The sequence below is a fragment of the Tubulanus polymorphus genome, chromosome 1, assembly GCF_964204645.1.
Source record: "Tubulanus polymorphus chromosome 1, tnTubPoly1.2, whole genome shotgun sequence".
Lineage (NCBI taxonomy): Eukaryota > Metazoa > Nemertea > Palaeonemertea > Tubulaniformes > Tubulanidae > Tubulanus > Tubulanus polymorphus.
The window spans coordinates 21,291,506-21,313,499 of NC_134025.1; the positions used below are offsets into that span (position 1 = coordinate 21,291,506).

At 37.1% G+C, this 21,994-nt stretch overlaps 1 protein-coding gene across 1 annotated transcript in view; it reads left to right on the forward strand.

The window, feature by feature from the left end:
* Positions 1–21,994, forward strand: part of LOC141901067 (dynein axonemal heavy chain 1-like) — a 65,330-nt gene that overhangs the window by 10,209 nt on the left and 33,127 nt on the right. The window contains exons 14-34 of the mRNA XM_074788143.1: positions 741–966; positions 1,427–1,629; positions 2,092–2,233; positions 2,394–2,549; positions 5,652–5,850; positions 7,534–7,787; positions 8,373–8,585; positions 8,951–9,115; positions 9,592–9,819; positions 10,865–11,044; positions 11,668–11,805; positions 12,801–12,964; positions 13,220–13,522; positions 13,741–13,846; positions 15,865–15,978; positions 16,925–17,161; positions 17,629–17,735; positions 18,091–18,417; positions 18,734–18,911; positions 19,316–19,510; positions 20,000–20,119. Of these exons, the coding sequence (XP_074644244.1) occupies positions 741–966; positions 1,427–1,629; positions 2,092–2,233; positions 2,394–2,549; positions 5,652–5,850; positions 7,534–7,787; positions 8,373–8,585; positions 8,951–9,115; positions 9,592–9,819; positions 10,865–11,044; positions 11,668–11,805; positions 12,801–12,964; positions 13,220–13,522; positions 13,741–13,846; positions 15,865–15,978; positions 16,925–17,161; positions 17,629–17,735; positions 18,091–18,417; positions 18,734–18,911; positions 19,316–19,510; positions 20,000–20,119 (3,955 nt within the window). The remainder of the gene's footprint in view (positions 1–740; positions 967–1,426; positions 1,630–2,091; positions 2,234–2,393; positions 2,550–5,651; positions 5,851–7,533; positions 7,788–8,372; positions 8,586–8,950; positions 9,116–9,591; positions 9,820–10,864; positions 11,045–11,667; positions 11,806–12,800; positions 12,965–13,219; positions 13,523–13,740; positions 13,847–15,864; positions 15,979–16,924; positions 17,162–17,628; positions 17,736–18,090; positions 18,418–18,733; positions 18,912–19,315; positions 19,511–19,999; positions 20,120–21,994) is intronic.

A 21,994-nucleotide genomic window follows, 5' to 3' on the forward strand; every position in this document is an offset into this window, starting at 1 on the left:
AAGAGCACAATCAAAAAGGACCATAGGATGAAAAAGACATTTTCTAGTAAGGGGCCATTCAGAAAGTATTTTGCGGAATTTCATACTTTCAATGTACACATTTTTTAAAGCATTTTGCATAGAGGTAGAAGTGGCTAATTCTTTACTACCACTCCCACTATGGATGTGTACATACTTTATGATTGGCCCCTGTATTTTGAATCAAAGCCGATGATCATGTTTTGATTGAAACAACGATTCTATAGAAAATTTATGTCTTAAGCAGCGTTTTAGACCCAATTTTCACAAAATGACACATGTAAGGCTAAAAAAAATTGATACCTTGTTTCTTCGCTCTGGTGAGCTTAAATGTTGACCCGGCCGGCCGCCTATCTACCCTACATTACTTTTTTTTAAATCGTGATCAATTTTACCATAACAGACCCGGCCGGTATGGAAATGAACTGTTTATAAATTTTATCATATTTTACAAAAATGACCCGGCCGCTGCGGAGAAACAAGGTATCATTTTTGTTTAGCCTAATTGATACATGTATACAGCGAACCCTACTTTTATCCTGGTTATCCTTGACCAAAGAAATTAATCCAGTTTATAAGAAATCAGGATTAAGCAGGGTTAACTGTAGTTACTTACGGTACTGTGAAAATTTCTACTGTGGGTTTTCATTTTTACCCATAAGTATTCGGTAATATCATGTACGACGCATATTGATTCTAATTGATTGGTTTTTTTAAATCAGAGTCTATGAATCGCAAAATCACCAGGCAGCCGAAATCAAACAAGAAGTAGAAGATCATCTAGCCGAAAAAGAACGTTTGGAGCAAATCATACCGAGCAACATCGTGATCGGTCCGTTCTATGTCAGCACCGAGAATGTTCGTCAAGGTTTAGCGAAGAAACGTAAGGCTTTAGCCAATGCTGTATTGGAGTTACTTGCAAGACAACTGAGAAAGCAAGCAGATGATGTAAGTCTAGAAATTATGCGCATCTAATTTGATAAGTAGTGCTTTTATGTTAACGTACTTTGAGGCAACCTGCCCTAGAACACATAGTGCAATGGGGATCTACCACAATTGAAACCAAAGTTTCATAAAAATATTCAATTAATCCCTTAAATCAATTCGATCGAAACTGAAAAATTGCCACTTTTTGTGGCACTGAACCCAGAAGACATGCTTTCAGTCATGATCATAGTTAGTTCTCAATTTACGAATCTTAAGATTTTCTGATATTGCATAATGTAAATATTTATCGAGTGAACTATGGGAGAATATTAGTATTATTAACATGGACATACTTGGAGAAGTCACGCACGAAAAAGCTTCTTTTTTTTTTCGCTTGCTATTTAGCATGATGCAAAAGTTTGATTTGCAATTTTGCAAACAATTTTGCCAATTACTTCGATATTCATTTGCAAATTTTAAGGCTTGCGAAGAATTTAAAGCGATCAGTCGTAAACTGTATGAAAAGCCAAACTGCGTGGAAGAATTATCGGAAATGAGAGAATGGATGAAAACGATACCTGACAAGTTACAGGAACATCAAGAGGTCATAGATAAAGCCATGTCAGATTATGAACTGATTGAGGAATTCTACTATAATCTCTCGACTGATGATTTCAATGCCAAGTAAGTTTCATGTACCTTACAATCAATTGTAGTATTGCAGTATTGTAGTGTGTATTTATGATGAATCCAGGGCCATACCTAGCATTTGAATGTGGGATGGGGATGGCAGTTACCTATAATAAAAAAGCGATATAATGATTCTTCTAATTTGCCCTTCTGATATGCTCTTTTGGGTTTATGACAAAATACTTGTCAGTCCCAAAAGTGAAGGGTATTGCAACTGCCTCCCTACCTCCTGCTATGTACAGCCCTGGAATGATGCTTGGACTTCAGCAAGTTTATGGTCGCCCATCATTTTTCGAAAATTCATTTTGAATGAGTAAAGGGTACCAAAGCTATGCTGGCAACCAGTTCCATGGGTTAAGTCTTTAAGTTTTAAGTCTTTTTAACGTTTTTAACTTTTCCACAAAATTGTACTCTAGAGCACCAGTGAACATTACTATTTTCGTACAATTATTATAGATGGACAACTATCGGTTGGGCTCACAAGATTGAGTTGCAAATGGAGCAAACTTACACTCAGCTCGAAGAAGATGAAGAACGCTTCCACAAACTGCAAATGTCCGATCAAGCTAACTTCAATGATAGACTGGATACACTGCAGGTAATGTCCGAAAATTATATTCAATATACTCAATAAAATTTGAGTATCACTGATTACACATGTTGAGGATATTGGTACTTGATACTGGAATCAGAGACAATCAGTAAATGGTTTTTCCATGAGCTTAAATAAGTAAAAGTAGTTGTTTTTCTGATTTCAGATGGTTGTGGCAGGTATGGCCGCATACACTGATATCAACAAGGCTCACGAGGTCGCCAACGAAATCCGCCGCGTACATCGTCAACTCAAAGAAGCTCAACAACTGGCCGCCACCTATAACAATCGTGAAAGATTATTCGGAATGCCTGTCACAAACGTACGTACCTACAACAAAGCGTTCATCGGTTCAACTTTGTTTCCGATGAAAAACACGTTGAATGTTACTTTGCCACATTAAATCAGGGTTCTTACGGGTTTTGGAAAGTCTTGCTAAGTTTTGGAAAATGGGGATTTGTTTCCAGGCCCTCGAAAAGCTTCGAAATTCTTTTCTCTATGGCTATGGAAAAGGTATAGAAAATCAGAAAATGGTCTCCAAATAAAATTTGCCTTCTATTTTGAATTAAAGGCTATGTGCCTAAATGTTGTTCTCCACATTTGAAAACAAAATTTATGGAAATACTCTATCAATGGTATTGATAATTGGCACTTATTTACTTTGAATAAGCCTACATTGCCGTTCTAAGTTGGCAATGTGTAACTTTGGTTGTACCGGTATGGGAAATTTATAATCTGGGTAGGGCCTATGGAAAAACTGTGGAAAAGTTATGGAAAATGAAATTGGGAAACCTGTTAGAACCCTGTTAAATGTATACAACTCGTGCTAGGATATTTTCTATTATGCATGAATTCCGGTTTCATGAATTCCTATATAGATAGAGAGAGCGCTTTTAGCCGTTGTCATGAACATGTAGTAGTCAGGATTATTCTTCATTAGCTAAAGCAATCTACTCTACGTGTAGTTCACATTATATGATCTTTGAATTAGAAATTCGCCACCAATTAGTTAGCTAAAATGAATAGGATGTCAACAGTAAGTTAGTGGTTAGTTGCACACGTTACTGTGTGTTAAGAATTTAGATTTTCAATCACTTCATACACATTTGAGTTGATTGATTAAAATGGTCACTTTGATATAGGGTTGATAGTGTCTGTTCTCTGTTGCTCTCTGTCTGTCAGACTGGCGGTTTTCAGTTGATAGTAAGTTAGTTATCTTCCAGAATGAAAAGCATGTCGTTCACTCTAGCCACTACCCGGACTTCAGCCATTTCTAGTTCGATCATAAAAGATTTCCACGCCGGGCCAGATTCTGCAGTAGTGCTGGGGCACATGCTGACCTTTTCCTCGATAAAAACCCAATTTCAACTCTTGAGGAAGATATTTCCCGAATGATTTTGTTGAGAAAAACTAAGAAATTTGCATCCCAGAAATATTTCCCAAAGACTTTTTTTTTTTCAAAATTTTGAAACCTTCCTAATATGCTGTAAATTGCTTAAGTGCTGTAGGCACCACAAGTGCCCTGTCTACTATGTCCATATAGATCAGCCCATGGCCCAAACCTCAAGAATATCATTGCGAAATCTCAACCATATATTTACGTTGTTGAATTATCACTAAAGGAAAGAACCCGCCAGACTCCTCTATCCTGTTAATTTGCTAATGATTTTTAATTTTCTCATTTTTCATTCTCTACTTAACCGTCGTGAATCAATCAACCATTATCTGAGTGGGAATCTTGGAGTCCTGTGTCAAGCCTTGACGATTTGTCTGCTATGATAGTCACTATACTAGCTTTTCTTCGTAAAATCGTTCCATTGGGTCTCGGCATCGATTCTCGGAATATTTAGCGAAAGTTATGTTGAACCTAGTGGGCGATTTTAGCGGAAAAGATGGTTATACCAATTCACCAACGGTTGAACCTTGCACTCCATGTCATCATCAACAAGCACATTTTAGAACATTTAGTAAGAACCGCCACAATCAATTAGTTTCTCTAGGATGATGAACACAGTTTTTCCCTGCATACCTTAACAACTTGTACATGATATCACAAAAACCTTGGTCTTGATCGTTTGGCTTCAACGAGTTTCGGTCCCAGCATCGAAAGCATTGAAATGAATAAACATGTTCTATACACCTAAATGCAAGTTTTAACCTACCAGTAAGAGTCTACCGAACTATGGTACATGGATGAGAAATAGTATTTCATCTAAATCATGTCTAAGGTCTGCCGGGATTTAAACTTGATGGCATCGGGAGACTCGACTATGTCATTGACCCCTGTCTTATTAGCTCCACCAACCGTGCACAACCGTTTGCATACTTGTGCACCTCTGCCACATGAAAATGGTTTGGAATACCTGCCGAGGGAAGGTGGTCTATTGTTGGTTGGGCAAGATTTTCATCTAGCTCAAATATTAACATCTATTATCAGAAAATTATCATTGGGATATTCCTGACTTCTTCCCGGAACTTGAAATTGGTCAAGAGTAAGATATTTTGTGATAACATTTGCAAGTTTCCACTACATTTTATATATATTGCACTTACGTAGTTAAACTTTCATATATTGTATACATTTTATATGTGTGCTGCGTGTATTTTAATGGTTCTAATTGTGAATATTTTATCATGAGATCGCGTGTCAAGCGCGTTCACTGGATTCTCAGTGAAACGTAAATACATTATCGTAATCGGTCCAAGTGTAGCAAACCTACAGCAATGAATTATCTATCCATGTAGTACTTCTAGAGCTGGCGTCACGAATGAGAATTAAGTTTTTAATTCCAATTAAACAGCTTATTCGAATTAGATATTCGAATTGAATTGATACTCTTTAATTAACGATCTTTCCTTAATGACCTCGAGTTTAGAAATAAGAAAAACCCAAATTCACTTGTTTTTCATATCCTTCCCTCATTTGTGTATAATAGAAATGAAGAAACCAAGGTACGTTATGCTGTATTGAAACCTGGTGGATTGCAGTTAACTGAAAAAGAATGTTTCAAAGCTATGAATAGCAATGAAGAAGACTTAAACCATCAAGTTTTCAGCCTTCCTTTAGCGTAGTAGAAAATAGGGAAGAGCTGAATTTTTGGTTACATCGAAGTACTCATGTAGTAGTTTACCATTCCTCCTTAGTTAGTACCGTTGTAAGAGAAGCATCCCTACACCATGCTTTTGTATATACAGTAAAACCTGTTGATCTGAATCAGTTTTATCAGGATTTGTATCTAATCCTGACGTTATTTACAGTCCATTTGTATAGAATGATAAGATCTTTTTTGTATAGAATAATAAGATTTTTTTTATATCCAGGTTTTACTGTATGTACATGTATATATTAATCAGTAGTATATATCCCTCATCACGTTGCCGCTTTTGCTTATATTTGTGTGTTACGCAATCGTTATTATTGTAGTACGACAAGCTGACACGGCTTGTCAAGGACTTCGAACCGTTCCGCAACTTATGGTTAACCGTGTCCGATTGGCTGAAGTGGCACGAGAGCTGGATGAACGACCCGTTGACTTCCATCGACGCCGAAAACCTCGAGAAAAATGTCAGCGAAGCGTACAAAACCATGCACAAATCTGTGAAGATATTCGCCGATATACCTGGTAAATATTAGCGTGTAGGCCTATGTATTGAAGATTGCTGGATTCCATGAATCAGAAATATGAAGCAGATACCTTCAATTCAAAAGAAATGAAATTCATCCTCAAACTTAAGCAGCCCCGTGTTCACACTAGTGCCAGTGTTAGAACTGCCTTTCTATTTTGCCTGTAACTGGATCGGACCAATGTCGAATGTACCAAACTGGAGCTGTGCGCTCATTCGTGTTTTTAAATCACCCGTTATCAATGGCGCAATTAGATACGACACTGTGATCGACAGGCAATTACAAGCGAGGGTTACTATAAATTGCATTGAAATTGTCCATTCAGATACGGTACAGCCTAGAAAATGACCTAAGTCGTCTTTTGGTTTGAAATAGGGACACCTGGACTACTAGTGATGGTTCATACATGATATGCATCTTACCAGGGTTGTGTGTGTCTACGAATAATGAATCGTAAAGCATTTTGAACTACATTAGACCCTGCATAAGCCAACACATTTGCAACCAACGAAATTAATATGGTTTATGTGAAATCCAGCCTAAACATCATATTTTACATACATTTATGTTTAGGTGGACTGTAATGATATTACCTGGATTAAATCAAAATCATTAGATTAAGATCATTGGATCACTGGATCAAGATCATTGGATTACTGGTAGATTAAACTGATCAGAATTAAAGCGGGTTCGAATGTAAAACCGAATGCCGACAAAAACTTAGGTTAACTTCTAAGCTGTACCATACTAATTTCTATTTTCCCTCTCCATGAAGTAAAAAGTTTTACCCCCTTGCCGTTTCGTCATATTTGGTAGATATGCATTGATCGATTATTGAGATACGTGATAAATAAAGATAATTATTGTTTACCTACACATGCTGGGCCCATCGGTTGCACTGTGACGAGGAGGTGGCCATTGGTTTGTATCAAATAATGTTGTACGCATGCCTTTCTTCATTCACTTTTATTACACCAAATACAAGAAAATTTGATATTACCATAGTTACATTATCATAGGAACAGTGTGTATGTTCATTTTTTGGGATGGACAAAGATATCCCCAGTAAGCTTTGATAGAATTAAGTATTAGCCAAATTAGCTTGCTGTTATTATGTAGTTTGAATGTAGAAAGCAGAACTATTGCAGAGACACATCACATTGTGGCAGTTATTTTGACGTACTTATGCATGTTTATTTGACAGGTTTACTGAGTAGCCATTTGTATTTCCTTATATTTCTCATCATGGATATTTTAGCATGTTTTAGATAATGCAATATTAAGATTTTTGGTCTTGTGATAGTTAGATAGATGTGAATAGAATCAAAATAAGTGAGATTGCAATTTGGCTGTATTTTCATTAGTTGTGAGATATAACACTTTGCAGGTATCAATCTGCAGCTTTGAATCAGCTTTTCATTCACTATTGTAGTTTGAAGCCACTTTATAAATGTGTTTCTAATGTTAGCATAATTTGTTAGTTCATTTTCAGTTCATTGTCGAAGTTGTGATAGAGAGGGGATAGGTTCAAGCGGCAGATTGATGCCTGTATGAGATCTGATTCTGGAGCCAACTAGTTGCGAACAAAATTTTTTCACTATCAATTCTAAATCCAACCCACAACTGTAAAACCTGAATTTATCAGTCTATGTAATGCTCATTTAATTTTCATTTCCCTCAGGTGTACAAGAAGTGGCTACGGAGATCAAAGGTTTCATCGAAGACTTCCGTCCGTATATTCCGCTCATACAAGGATTACGTAATCCCGGTATGAGACATCGCCATTGGGAACAACTGTCCGCAGAGATCGGTATATCGGTCATGCCGAAAAAGGAATTGACGTTCAGCAAATGTTTGGAGATGAAAGTTCAAGACCACATCAGCAGCATAACGAAAATAGCGGAAGTTGCCGGGAAAGAGTACTCAATCGAACAAGTAAGAGAGGGTGCCTAGTCTTAAATTCAGGAATCAGTTCTGCAATTGTTCATTGAATTTTGCAATTAATCGCAAATCAGGATTCGGAAAAACATCCACTCTTGACAGCCGGGACCCAGCTTAAGTTTTGCTCGCTAGTCAAATTCCTTAAGTTAACTTGGATTCACAGTCAAATTTCCTGAAGTAAAATTTGATTCAAAGCTCACTTTTTATTAGAGTCAGTTAAACTGGTAAATGAAACTACGGTCATAGGCTAACTGAAACTATATTTGACTATAATAACTGTCAAATGAATCACAGGTGGTCCTGTTTCTCATTTCATATGAAATGATGTAAACAGAGCTGACAACTCTTCCTGATTGTCAGGGACAAAATGGACTCACTATCCCTTATGGTATTTGTTATGCTATTGAAAATCTCTTGGTGTCACTGAAACAATTTTCTACTGTCCCTCTGAAAATAGTTCAGATTACTCATTTTCCTTATCGCGCCCTGAAAATTGTTTTTTTTTTGTACCAGATGTGGTAAATTGATAGGTCTGCATGTCAGTCTTTTTGGGTCTCAATTTGTTTTTCTTTTGCATAGGCTTTGGACAAGATGGAAGGCGAATGGAAGCCAGTGACGTTCGACATCATGCCCTACAAGGAGACTGGCACATACATCTTAAAGACGTCAGAAGAAACGTCGCAGTTGCTCGACGATCATATCGTCATGACTCAAAGCATGTCGTTTTCACCGTTCAAGAAGCCGTTCGAAGAAAGAATCAGTTCCTGGGAAAACAAACTGCGAACAACACAGGTAAGATTTTTTAGAACCAAATGTCGGCGATAAAACATAGATATTTTGGAAAGGGTTTTGATTCCAAAGTTGTTTGGGATGCAAACGAGGGCTATAGGGCTTATTCAAAAAGTGTGTCTGCCAAGACAAAATCCAGTTATTTGGGGAAGTTGTGGAGACGTTTTTGAATTTCCCAGATACTTTCAGTGTCTATGCAATGATCAAAGATACTGTTATTGAATTATATTAACTTATTCAACTTACTTAATTAACTTGATTATTGAATTAACTAAAATCAAAGATGCTGGGATCATGCTTATCACTGTTGTTGCTGTTCCCAAGGCGGTGATTGATTATCTTAACTGATTGTCTTTTTTTAACGGTAGGACGTACTCGATGAATGGTTGATGTGTCAACGATCCTGGCTTTATCTCGAACCGATCTTCAGTTCAGAGGACATCAACAGACAGTTACCAGTGGAGTCTAAACGTTATCAAACGATGGAGCGAATCTGGCGTAAGATCATGAAGAACGCCAAGGAAAATCCTGTGGTAAGATGCACTTATGGAAATAGATATTTCTTTTGCTCTTTACAAGAGCTGTTCTTAGGAGTTACTATACACACACTTTCATAATCCTAATGCATACAGCAAACCTGAAACACAGGCTTTTCTGGGTGTTTTTGTGACTGGTTTGGGTAAATGATTTCCCCTTTTGCTGGTACATGTTTAGCAACAGACTTTTTGCGTGTTGCTTAACATGTAAATCCCTTAATAGAGATGAACCACTTGAAATTGATTTTGAATGACCTACCTTATCAGTGTTTCAAATAAGTTGTTCGAATAAGCTTGTTGATGATTTGAAATCGGTAAGAATTAAAACACTTGTCCAGCGATAGGCCGATCGATACAACAAATTGGTTATGATTTTGACTAATGGCATCAATGGTAAAACATTTTCCAGTTATGAATACTTGAAATTTGAGACAATTCTAGAGAACTGTGAATATATTTATTGTTCATTTTAGGTCATTCAACTGTGCCCAGATGCCCGTTTATTGGACAATCTACGTGAATGTAACAAACTGCTCGACCAAGTACAGAAAGGTCTCAGCGAATATCTGGAAACGAAACGTAACGCTTTCCCGCGTTTCTACTTCCTGTCCGATGATGAACTGCTCGAGATCCTGTCGCAAACCAAAGATCCCACGGCGGTACAACCACATCTTAGAAAGTGCTTCGAGAATATTGCTAAGGTAACGTATCAGAAAACGTATATTTCATTTTTGTGTGTCCCTATGGGTGAATCCTTAAATCCCATCCACCACAGGACTGAACTTAGTTTATTGTTGTTAGGGGCCAAGTCATATAATATATATGATACACCAGTATATTATTCAGTCAACTCAGCTGATTATCCACTACACTTGGCACCAATGTCATTTCGGTAGATGATCGATTGAAGGTGGCATATAGCTAAACATCATCTTGATTGATTTATGAACCTAAATCTTGTTAATTGCGAATTGAAATTTTTGTTAAAAGCTAGAGCACCGCATAATCAAATAATGGAGGGTCGAACGCATGCATAAACATGGAATTTCGAGATTTTCTCAAGAAATGGCATCAGTGTTTATTTGTACCAGGAAAGACCTATGGTAGCTGAATGGTTTTATAAGAAACGTGGCCATTTAACAAACTTGGTGCGAATAATCGAGTGATCTTCTATTAAACCCGACGTCAGCTTCTTGGAATTGGTTCTACAATTGATGATTAAATCCAACTATAGAGTCAAATTAGTCTTTTTTTCAGTCTAAGATAACGCAAGAGTAATATTAAGCCTGTGGACTAGGTCCTAGTCACTGTACGGAATTGGGGTTGTAAACGTCCTCCCCCGGCAGGGATTCGAACCTGATGGCATCGAGATTGCCACGGCACGAAACCCTGCCATAATCGACCGTGTGCGCAGTTACATGCGCAGTTCAGATGATGTGATTTTTAGCCAATCAGAAATCCCGTTTTATTTTAGCCCGGGTTTTCCCATTTATAGTTCTTCCTTTAAATTTGCCTCAACGATTATACAACGAGCAATCTGATTGGTGCTGCCAGTTTTCATTCGGAAAGCTGCGCATATACCTGCGCACCCGGTCTACTGATGCAGGGGTTCGTGCCGTGGCTGAGTGTAGCGATGCCATCAGGTTCGAGTCCCTGCAGAGGGAGGATGGGTTGTAAAAAGCTAGCAGGCTTGCATGATATATACATATACATTAGAAATGATGACGATATGAATCTTTATTTCAGTTGAAATTCGAAGACGATCTGAAGATATCGTACATGTATTCTGCAGAAGGCGAAGAAGTGCCGTTCAAAGAGGTTATGTATCCATCGGGTAACGTGGAAGATTGGTTGCTTGAGGTCGAACGCGTTATGAAAGAAAGCTTGCGGCAGATTATCAAGGAATCGCTGAAGAACTATGTCGAGGTACACATCAACTGATAAGTGATAGATATGTTTACTTGCTACAATGTAATCAGGCACTGGTTCGTCAAAGATTGTTTTATCGTAAATTACTAGTAATTAGATGATTGGAAATATATTGACGCATCTTAGATACCAGGGTCTGCGGCCGGTTGCTTAAAAAGCTAGTTTGAGTTGACTGGTGGAGAAATATCATGATAATAATGCAATTTCAAGTGTCACCATGGCATTTATCTGCTGGTTATCTCTAACCAATTTTTCAGCTACTACTGACTCAGTTCCAGATCCAGTTCCACAGTTCTGAGTTAAATTTGACCCCAGAATTAAAAAGATGAACTGATTTTAACTCAAGATTTAATATCGAGCCAGTCCAGGTGTTTTAACTGTAAAACCACCCATCAACTCGATCGATATTAAGTAAACCCCCGGGTGGAAGTTAAAACTTGTCTTAAAAACTGGGTTTTTAATTTGTGAGATTGGCTATAGATCCAACAAATCCCATGTGAAGGTGTTTTCAATTTCAGCTGTGAAATATAAAACAACCAGTGAATAACTGCCGGCCACTCAATGTCTAACTCTGAATTAGCATGAATTAACAATTCAACGATTCGTTGTTGAAATTTTAGGTCAAACGAACTGATTGGGTATTGAACTGGCCTGGTCAAGTTGTCATCGCTGGTAGCCAGACGTTCTGGACAACGGATGTGACAAAAGGTTTAGAAGACAACGCCCTAAAAGATGTCTATGACTTACAGCTTCAACAGGTCGGTAATGCGGATGATGATAGAAATTTTACTTGTTTTCTTTATTTTTGATTTGTTTGAATACTTTTAAGTGTTTTATGCCATTTGTTTTGTTCCACCTTAACTATTCAACTTTCTGCGCCCTCTGTGGAGTTTAGCACGAGGTAACCTCGCTTCAATCACTGGCATTTATTGACTGGCACTAATTATCGATAGTGCATGGCGTCAAAAAGAAATATCTTCTTCCCTAGTTCAGTGGGATAAGGCGTGATACTGTTGCATTCACAACTATCAGCTTTGAAAGAATGATAAATAAGTTTAAGTTCTGCTTACTGCTTACAATGTATGGGCAACACTTCAAAAGCAATCTTGTCGTTAGGTTAAATGAACAATCCAATAGACAATAGAGTTGGTCTTAGGAAACCAAGATCCTAACCACGTAAAGCGAGATAAATGAAAAAGAAATGAATGAAATAAAATCGCATGGATTTGAACTTTATGGAATTTGGAATTCATAATTGGCTGGAATATCATATTCAGATGGTTGAATAATGATTTCGCCAATCATTCATTGATATACGTGTTATGTATTGATGTACAAGTTGTAGACTATCTAAAATGCTTTATGAATATCCACAGCAAGGTCTTGCATATATCACGTAAGATGACACACTTCGAAAAACAAGTCTTAATCGAAATCTATTATTCGTGTGGATTCGGTTACATGAAAATACTGATGCAATCATTCAATACATCGATTAAAGATTTTACGTAATCAGTGCAAATATTTTGACTATCTAAATGGTTATGGACCCTTTTACAAAATATGAACGCTTTCCTATTATTGCCTACTCCGATCGGATCGTTAGGCAGTCATGTTTAAACGAAGAGACTATTGATCCAATATCTAGTTGACAATATACATCATATGGGATTTCGGAGGCAGCTATCTTTTATGGCTGATCTGTATATTCACTGTGAATTGTTATGTACGTGTTGTGTTTCGTTGTGTTTAGTTGGATGATCTGAGGAATCTGGTGCGTGGCGATTTGAGTAAGATGCATCGTTTGATTCTGTCTGCCTTAATCGTTGTCGAAGTCCACGCTCGTGATGTGATCGTGAAAATGTTACAAGAGGATGTGAAATCGGTCAATGATTTTGAGTGGATAAGTCAGTTACGGTGAGCTGGGTGCATTTTTCGATCCTTTGCTATGATAAACCCACTTCTGAAAGTTCGGAAATGAGTTGATGTAGTTATCGAATTCAGATCTAATGATTCATCAACCTAAAATTTTGTACCAGATAAGAGAACTTGAATAATTTCATACTGGATATAACAAACCAACTACGTATAACAAACAGATTTTCTGGTTTTTTTAAGGTCGTTGTAAAATGGTTCCAGTCAATGTATGTTTTAAATATCATGTATTTGTAGTTATTATTGGGTTGACGATGATTTGTACACAAGAGCTGTCAATGCAGAATTTTTGTATGGTTATGAATACCTCGGAAACAATGGACGCCTCGTCATAACCCCTCTGACGGATCGATGTTACCTTACGCTCACCGGTGCGCTTCATTTGAAATTCGGCGGCGCCCCAGCCGGACCGGCCGGTACCGGGAAAACGGAAACTACGAAAGATTTGGCAAAAGCCTTAGCCGTACAGTGCGTAGTGTTCAATTGTTCTGATCAGCTCGATTACATGGCTATGGGTAAATTCTTCAAAGGTTTAGCAAGGTAAGTTATCTACATGAAATATACAGTCCTTGTTGGAAAGAGCTAAATGTCGATTGATTTGTATGACCATATAAATACAATATTCTCGATGAATGAAATGATAATCCAATATATGTACAAATTTTAATGGCCAGACTTAGGCAACGCAAGAAGGAATGTGGAGAACATTTTTCTGTAGACAAGTGGGATTTTATATCTATGTTATGTTGATATTTCAGTGCTGGAGCTTGGGCTTGTTTCGATGAGTTTAATCGTATTGACATTGAGGTGTTATCTGTAGTCGCTATGCAGATTACGACAATCCAAAAAGCCCAACAGCAAAGGGTGAGAAGAGTTTACGTCTACGCGTAGTATGCATAGATTTCAGCACCCACTCGCACCTTTCCTAATCTAATATAGATCGCAGTCTTTCTTTTGCTTTTCAGCTGGCTATGAACTTTCATTATCAGAAACCTGTAACTTATTCACTTTACCGGTACATCTTAGAATAAACTTTTTCGCTTTGTTTATGTTTGAAACACCAATCCACTGGCGTTTTGGGAAGATACTGAACACAATTGAAATGCGAACCCTACATCGGTGCCACAACATTGAAACTTGCGATGTGTATTAACTAGTTAATAAACACGAATGCGATGCGCTCAACATGCAAACAATGTGCAATTTACGTCAAGTTTATTCTAAGCTGTACCGTATAAACTGGGTCCAGTTTTGCATGAGTTTGAGATCTTTATTAATTTGTCACTTGCAACCGATTCAAAATTTATAGAATTTTAGCACTTTTATGAAACTGTAACTTAATTAAAACTTGATGAGCCATATGTCACTTTCTGTAGATCTTAGATATTTTTGAAAGCTGTAATAATGTACTTTTAATGCTTCAACTGCTATATTGTTTATCCATATTTTCCACAAGTTTCCAAAAATATTACAATAAAGATATGGCATAAGTGTTTTATTTCCAACAAAAACAATACAGTTGTTGAAACACTCTAATCCATGTCAACTGTAAATAAAGGAAAAAGTTCCTCAATAAACAACTTTTCCTCAACTTTTTTTATCCGATAAAATTTATTGAAACCAAACCACAACATTTCAGCTATAGACTATTAGCCATTCCCCTGATGATGGCTGTTGGTTAGTCAACAGCTGAAACGTTGTTTTATTTCGATTCATTTTATTGGATAGAAAATTCCTAATGTGGGACATTTTCATTTAAAAACAGTAAAACTGTGTCAGTGCTGAAGCATCAGAAGTAACATGGTCAATGGTCATATCTAGACATTAGCAGACTTTTCCAGAAAAATCATCTGGTACCAGTATGGTATATGAAATCTTTCTTTGACCTCTGTCTTCAGTGGTTGGGAACTATTTCTATACTTGGCAGTCAATTTATGTTAAGCAGGTGCCGTGACTATATATTCTAACTCTTAATTAATCCATTCTTTAAACTCCTTTAATGATGTAGACAACTTGCATGTATTGTACATACTTTTTCATAACGATAATTCAGTCATTATCGGTTTTATTTGATCGGGTAATCAAAATCTGTCATCTCTTGTTGATATCCCTTAATGCAATTACATGATGTCAGAGCTATATCTCGTCCCGAAATAGAAGTAAGATGTCACTGCAAGTTGTCTATAGCAACTTGTAGAATCAGTAGATAATGTATAGATATAGAGTAGATTTTAATCCCTATAGCTTGATAGACATACTATAGCTAGACCGGACTATTGAGCTATATTTGAGGGTAGTTATGATTTCAAAGTCAAAATATAAAATCAAACTCAGACTAGTTCATTTTCAACTATTGTTTTTAATGTACTGAGTAGAACAACTCCAAATCATACTGTAGTCAAAGTGCCAGTTGCTCAAAGGTTGGTTTAAGTTAACCAGTCGATAGTTGATATGGTGCAGTTTTGATTGTCACTAGTCTCTAATCAGGGTATAGTATGTCTACATGATCATTTAATTTTCACCTCCTTAGCACGATGCACCCTCTAATATTCTAGCTGCGGCGCTTGGGCTTGCTTCGATGAATTCAACCGAATTGATATTGAAGTCTTGTCTGTAGTAGCTATGCAGATCATGGTTATCACACGTGCTCAATTAGAGAAGGTACAATGTTTATTGACTAATTAATTGAAAATCATCTAACAAATGGAAAAACGCTAGACATTTTATCATTCTTATCAGAATGACGACAAAAGTGAATGCTCGAAGCCTTAAAGCCTTAATTGTTATTATTAAAGGGTTGGTTCCTCCTGGCTGTAGATAAATGCTTCAGATGAAAGATGAGATCGTTCAATAATCAGTATCGATATATCATCTTATTTCAGGCTGATCGTTTCATATTTGAAGGAGTTGAGTTGTCACTGAAGGCGTCGTGTGCTGTGTTCATCACTATGAATCCCGGTTACGCTGGTCGTACGGAATTACCTGATAATCTAAAGGTACCTTTATCACCAATGTTATTCACGGTCACTGTGTGGGGATTGTCCGTGACAATTCGAATTTCTCTAAGAGATCTTATAATTATCTGTTCATTCTAAAAGATTTCTGATCAAAATTCAACGCGATAGATAATTTTCAATGCTATTTTGATGAACAAATTCATCTCACTCCCTGATGATGTAACCAACGATGTGGCACCCCAGAGTCAAACCCTCTAGCAGGGTGGCCGCTTACCTGGAAACAAGGAAAAAGTCAGGAAATTTTCTTTTCCTTAAAAAAGCCAGTCATGGAATTTAGTTAAAAAAAAGCTTATTATCGGGGAAAAGTCGGGGAGATTTGTTGAGGTTGCTAGATCACGCATATAATCGAACAGTTTCCATCTATGTATTACATAATTGATTGCATTAATTGATCAGATTCTTAGTAGATCAAGTCGGGGAAAACAATGTGCATTTCAGGGAAAAGGGACTAATAGAAATGGCCAACCTGTCTTTTTTAATCTTAAAATAGGGATTTTCCCTGTTATTTATTTGGCTGGTAAATTTTGTTTGATTTTTTGATTGAGTGTCCCTTACAGACCCACCACACCTGCCGGGAGCGAAACAGGGGGTTTGATTTTGAAATCGGAAATCAAAGTACAAATATAGTTGTGTGATCCGCGGTCCAGTTAACAGAATTTTTTTTTTGAAATCGAAGTAGTTGGGGTGAATTTTCTTGGCTGCCTAATTCAATAAATCGAGATTTTGGAAATAGCATTATTACAAGGTCGAAGATCATTTTGTCCATTTTTAAATTTTTTTGTTCGATTTCTACGTGTAAATAGTCTGATAGTCTATTGTAGTTATTTCCTCGGGTAGATGTTGATGTAGAAGTCCTCTTAAGTTAACTTACCACTGGTGCCTATACTGTTGCTATATATTTTCATTGCTTCTCTGTTCGTTATAGGCATTGTTTCGACCGGTCGCCATGATGGTGCCCGATTACGCTCTGATCGCCGAGATTTCGCTGTTCTCATTCGGTTTCTCCGACGCGAAGAAACTCGCGAAGAAAATCGTGACGACGTTCCGACTGTCATCGGAACAGCTCAGTTCGCAGGATCATTACGATTTCGGTATGAGAGCTGTGAAATCGGTAATCTCAGCTGCTGGCAATCTGAAACGACAGAACGCCGATATGAATGAGGTACACTCGCTTCTTTTCACTTACCTTCGAGCGACAACATCATTCTACTATGTAAAAAGCCCACAATCAATAGAAAAACTGTTTAAGTCATCAAGAGATACCGGGCTGTTTTGATTCACGGGAATTTAGTTGAAACGTTGACTATTGCCGTATAACAGTAACAGTAAATTTAAGTGACAGACTGCTTTGGCGATCTAAACACTGTTTAACAATACACAGTTGTTGAATTAAAGTGCACATTTGCTGAGGTATCATTAGCGTCTATGTAGTTTTTAGTTAGTTTTCAGTTCATAGTCGTTCCAATAATCGTCCAGCCTAGCCTTGAACGAACTTTTACAGTTTTTTTCGAAATTGACTGGCAGGAATTGATTTGAAGCATATTCTATTGGTTTTTTACTTTAGAAGATAGACAGTTAATTTTCTATAGAAACCGATGTTATCTTCGCTTTAATGATCGTTTGTTTTAGGATCTGATTTGTTTACGAGCCATCAGAGATGTCAATGTTCCGAAATTCTTGATGGATGATTTGAAACTTTTCAACGGTATCGTTTCTGATTTGTTCCCCAGCACAAAGTAAGTAACAATATTGGCGCTATCTCTTGAATTAGAAAATACCAGTCAGTTGATGAATTGTGACTTAGTTCTTGGACGAGTCAACTTTGTTCTATAACCGATCTAACAATTTGGACTTAGAGTAAGTCATGACTGCAATTGGCCCCCAAAAACGGTAGGATTTCATGTTTTTAGATTGGTTATAGGACCAATAAGGCCTAGTCTCTCTCTTGCTCTCAAATCACTGATACATCTAATGTTCTAGAATCTCTACTATTCTCAATCCTGTCTCTTGAACCAACCAACTCTTGAGTTTCTATGGAACATATACGCATGCATTCATCCAGAAAATATTGATTTCTGTCTGGTTTTTAAGGGAGGAACCGATCGATTATGGTGATTTGATGACATCTTTGAAGAAATCGTGTTTGAAAGCTGGTTTGAAAGACGTCGATGGCTTCATTCATAAATGCATACAGCTCTACGAAACGACCGTGGTTCGTCACGGTCTTATGTTGGTCGGACCGACAGGTTCCGGAAAGACAAGGTGTTACGAAGTGCTTCAGAATGCTATGTCCAACCTGAAGGGTCAGATGTCGCCGGCAGGAGTACCCTTCGAAATGACGCATACATACGTTCTCAACCCGAAATCGATCACTATGGGTCAGCTTTATGGTGAATTCGATGTGCTCACTCACGAATGGTAAATTCTTTTCTAGATTTTGTATGATCTCATTAACCTTACAATCGCTTGAATCTGTGATATCAGTACTCTCAAAGTAGCATCAAGAATTCCTTGATTTTGCTTTTATAAAACTATGCCCGGGCTTGTCTTCCCACAAGAGAAAATAATTCTTTGACACTAGATGTAGTTACTACTCAACTGCATCAAGAAAAAAAGTTTTAGAGTTGAACAAATCATAACTAGATATAAAAGATCCATTCTCCTGATTGAAATGGCATTTTATGAATGATTTTATATTTTCTTTTTTAAAATTTCATGAAATATCTTTTTCCAGGACTGACGGAATATTGTCGTCTTTGATTCGCGTCGGAGCTGCGTCTAATGACGAGGATAAAAGATGGTTTTTATTCGATGGACCGGTCGATGCTGTCTGGATCGAGAACATGAATACCGTGTTGGATGACAACAAGAAGCTTTGCCTCAGTTCTGGTGAAATTATCAAGCTATCGGATGTGAGTTCTCCATATGACTTGCTTGAGATTCAATCAGAAAATGCGTTATGTTTGATTTTTATCAAGTAAATAGTTGTGAAGAATAATTTCTCTAACTGGGCAAATATGAAAATTGTGATTTCTATTCAAAGCTGAGACTGAAATGTAAAAAGATAATGAAATATTGGTGAATGATATTATTTGGGTTGCTTCAAAACTATTTCAAAATCTAGATCCGAATGCAATGTTAAGGTCTGGTGTATGTTACTATAGCTGCGATCACACAAGCGTTTTTGGCCCGTACGAGATCAGGCCTGGGATAACGGTTCACACAGGTGCCAAATGGCCCCATGACTGTTCCCCATAACGCGTGCCAGATTTCGTGATTTCATGATAAACCAGCCGATATGAAAATTTCATTACAGAATATGACGATGATGTTCGAGGTGCAAGATTTAGCGGTAGCATCTCCGGCTACTGTTAGCCGATGTGGTATGGTATACCTAGAACCGAGTATTCTAGGTCTGTCGCCGTTCGTTGATTGTTGGATCCGACAACTACCCGATCCTATCTACCTATACAAGGACAAACTTCAAGGTCTTTTCGATTTCTTCCTCGAGGTAGGTCGGCCGTTCAACTATATATTTCCAAATGGTTTTTGCCTCTGATGTATCAACACGTAAATAGCGCCCTGGGATTAAAGCCCTCTCCCTCGGGTAAATTTCTGGAAGTCTGGAGACCTTGTCATTATAACTGTATATCAATACTAACTATTATTTGTGCTGCAATAGCTTTATCATGCCATTATGATAATTTGATCAGTCATATTGAAAGCAATAGTTAAAAGTATACCAGTATACCTTTGCCGAGTATGAAAATGTACCCTATGATGTTTAATGTCAATTTGAGGGAGTTTTTGGGAAGTGGGGCAATCATCCTGATATGACTTTAGGTGTATACCATTGGATGCATTGAATCATCATATATTTTGGCAACCACAAATAATATACATACAATAAATATCCATATTTTACTGCCGAAATACAGTCCCTTGTTCACTGAATTCAATACTTAACACATTTTCATGGTTTATCTCTTCCGATACGTAGGATTCCATAAAGTTTCTCAGAAAGAATATGAAAGAATTTGTGGCATCGATGGACAGCAATTTGACATTCAGTTTGACGAAACTTCTTGATTGCTTCTTCGCTCCATTTATTCCAAAAGAGGTAACGTTTCTTTCACCAGTTAATCATTTAACATAGATGTTGGTTAATGTTCCCAATGTTTAATAATTTGGGCAGATAAAAAAAAATTGTTAGTTTCTTATTTTGGCTGTTTTGCTGAATTATGAATATTTTTTTCATCAAAGTTAACACCTATTAGGTCTATATCCAGTTATCGCTAAGTGGTGATATCAAAATCATTTTCTGTAGCGAAGGTCATTGTGAACATTGAAAGAAATAGTGAATATTGGGTCAACAAACACGCAGGTTTGCTGCAAACCTCTAAGAATCGATTGTTAGAATGAAAACCTTACAGGCATAAATTTGTATCATTGGCCATAGATATAACGTTTTAATAGTATGTTAAAATATCAACAAAATCTGTCAAAGTTTGTATTGATTTTTTGGGGCCTAAGTTCTTGTATCCATCCATACCCACTGCTGCGTCTAAAGGAGGATATGGTTGTTGAACAGGCACCTGCGGTCACTTCGCGAAGCCCATCAAAGACGCCGCGCTCGCAGGGTTTCGATTACGGCGAATTCGACGTGTCCGATTCCGATAACGAAGACGAAATAGAAATGAATCGATTTTCAATGAGAGTAAGTCGGCATGAAAAGCTGACAACGCATGAATCACTTCATAATTTCATTCCGCTCACAATGCCATCGTGTGTGGCAGGCTTTACATAGCAATTTTCACCATTTATTGTTCGTGAATGGTCAAGAATTTCATTCCGTCTTACAGGTGCTTGAATCTAAACGCCATCAAGATTCTACTATCTTTAAACAGGTAGTAGGTATTGTAGTTCTTGATCAGTTCGAATCCTTGCTATATTGAATATTTGAATGTATATGAAAGATCTTCCACATTACATTTATACGATACCTAAATAGGATGAATTTCTTAGTGTATTATTACCTAAAGGTAATTCTTCTTTTCATTTTTAATTCGTCATTTAGAATCTGCATGAATTGTACTTATTAGAAGTTGTTTGGGTTATACTTCCCTATTGCATCAATCACATTGTCTATAACGACAATAATACAGAAATATTTAGGCTAGAAAATTGCAATTCAAAGAAATTTTCATCATCCATGTTACATCATTGATCACAAGTTACCAGTTTATGTATTGTTGTTGAAACCAAAAGAGGTACTAGAAAATTTCAAGAATTTTGGAAACAGGATTCAAAAAGGGAAAGAGTTTATGGTATTAAAAAACCTGGCTAAATAGTGACTTTTGATGAGAAAAACTATTGTTAGAATCACCTGTATTTGGGTGAAACGGCTGTTATGATACTTTTAACTGGATTTCCTAATCTTATTGCTGTGGTTATTTCTTTACAGAAAATGTCAATGAACATGAAGGTGTGTCTCTTCTTTTAAGTAGTGAAAAATCTATAGGAAACTTGATGCACTCTGATTTTGTACTTTATCTAGCTAACTATCCGTAGTAGGAATACCTGATTTCTTGCGTCTTTTAACGTAACTTCTAAAATCGGTATTATCAATTGTTCATTGCTCTACTCTGACGTAATGACGTCTATGCTCGATTGGTTGTGTTGGTTGATTTCTGTATGAATTTTTGTGAATGATCTGAAAGATTTTCATTCGATTTCATCTCTTTTCTGAGAACACTCTCTCGTACACAATTTTCTAATCCACAAAGATTGCACTTTTTTACACTTTTTAAAATAATGAGTACGTTATGAAGGTGACTGCATATGATATTATAGATTTCTCTGAAGGGGTTCTGGAGTTTGTTGGATGTGTTGAGATACTGTCCGAACGTGGAGGCATTTTTCGATAGAAGCATTAGCTTATTCCGATGATACCTGCAGAGCTGCCAACTTTTCCTGATTTTCACTATTTGTTACT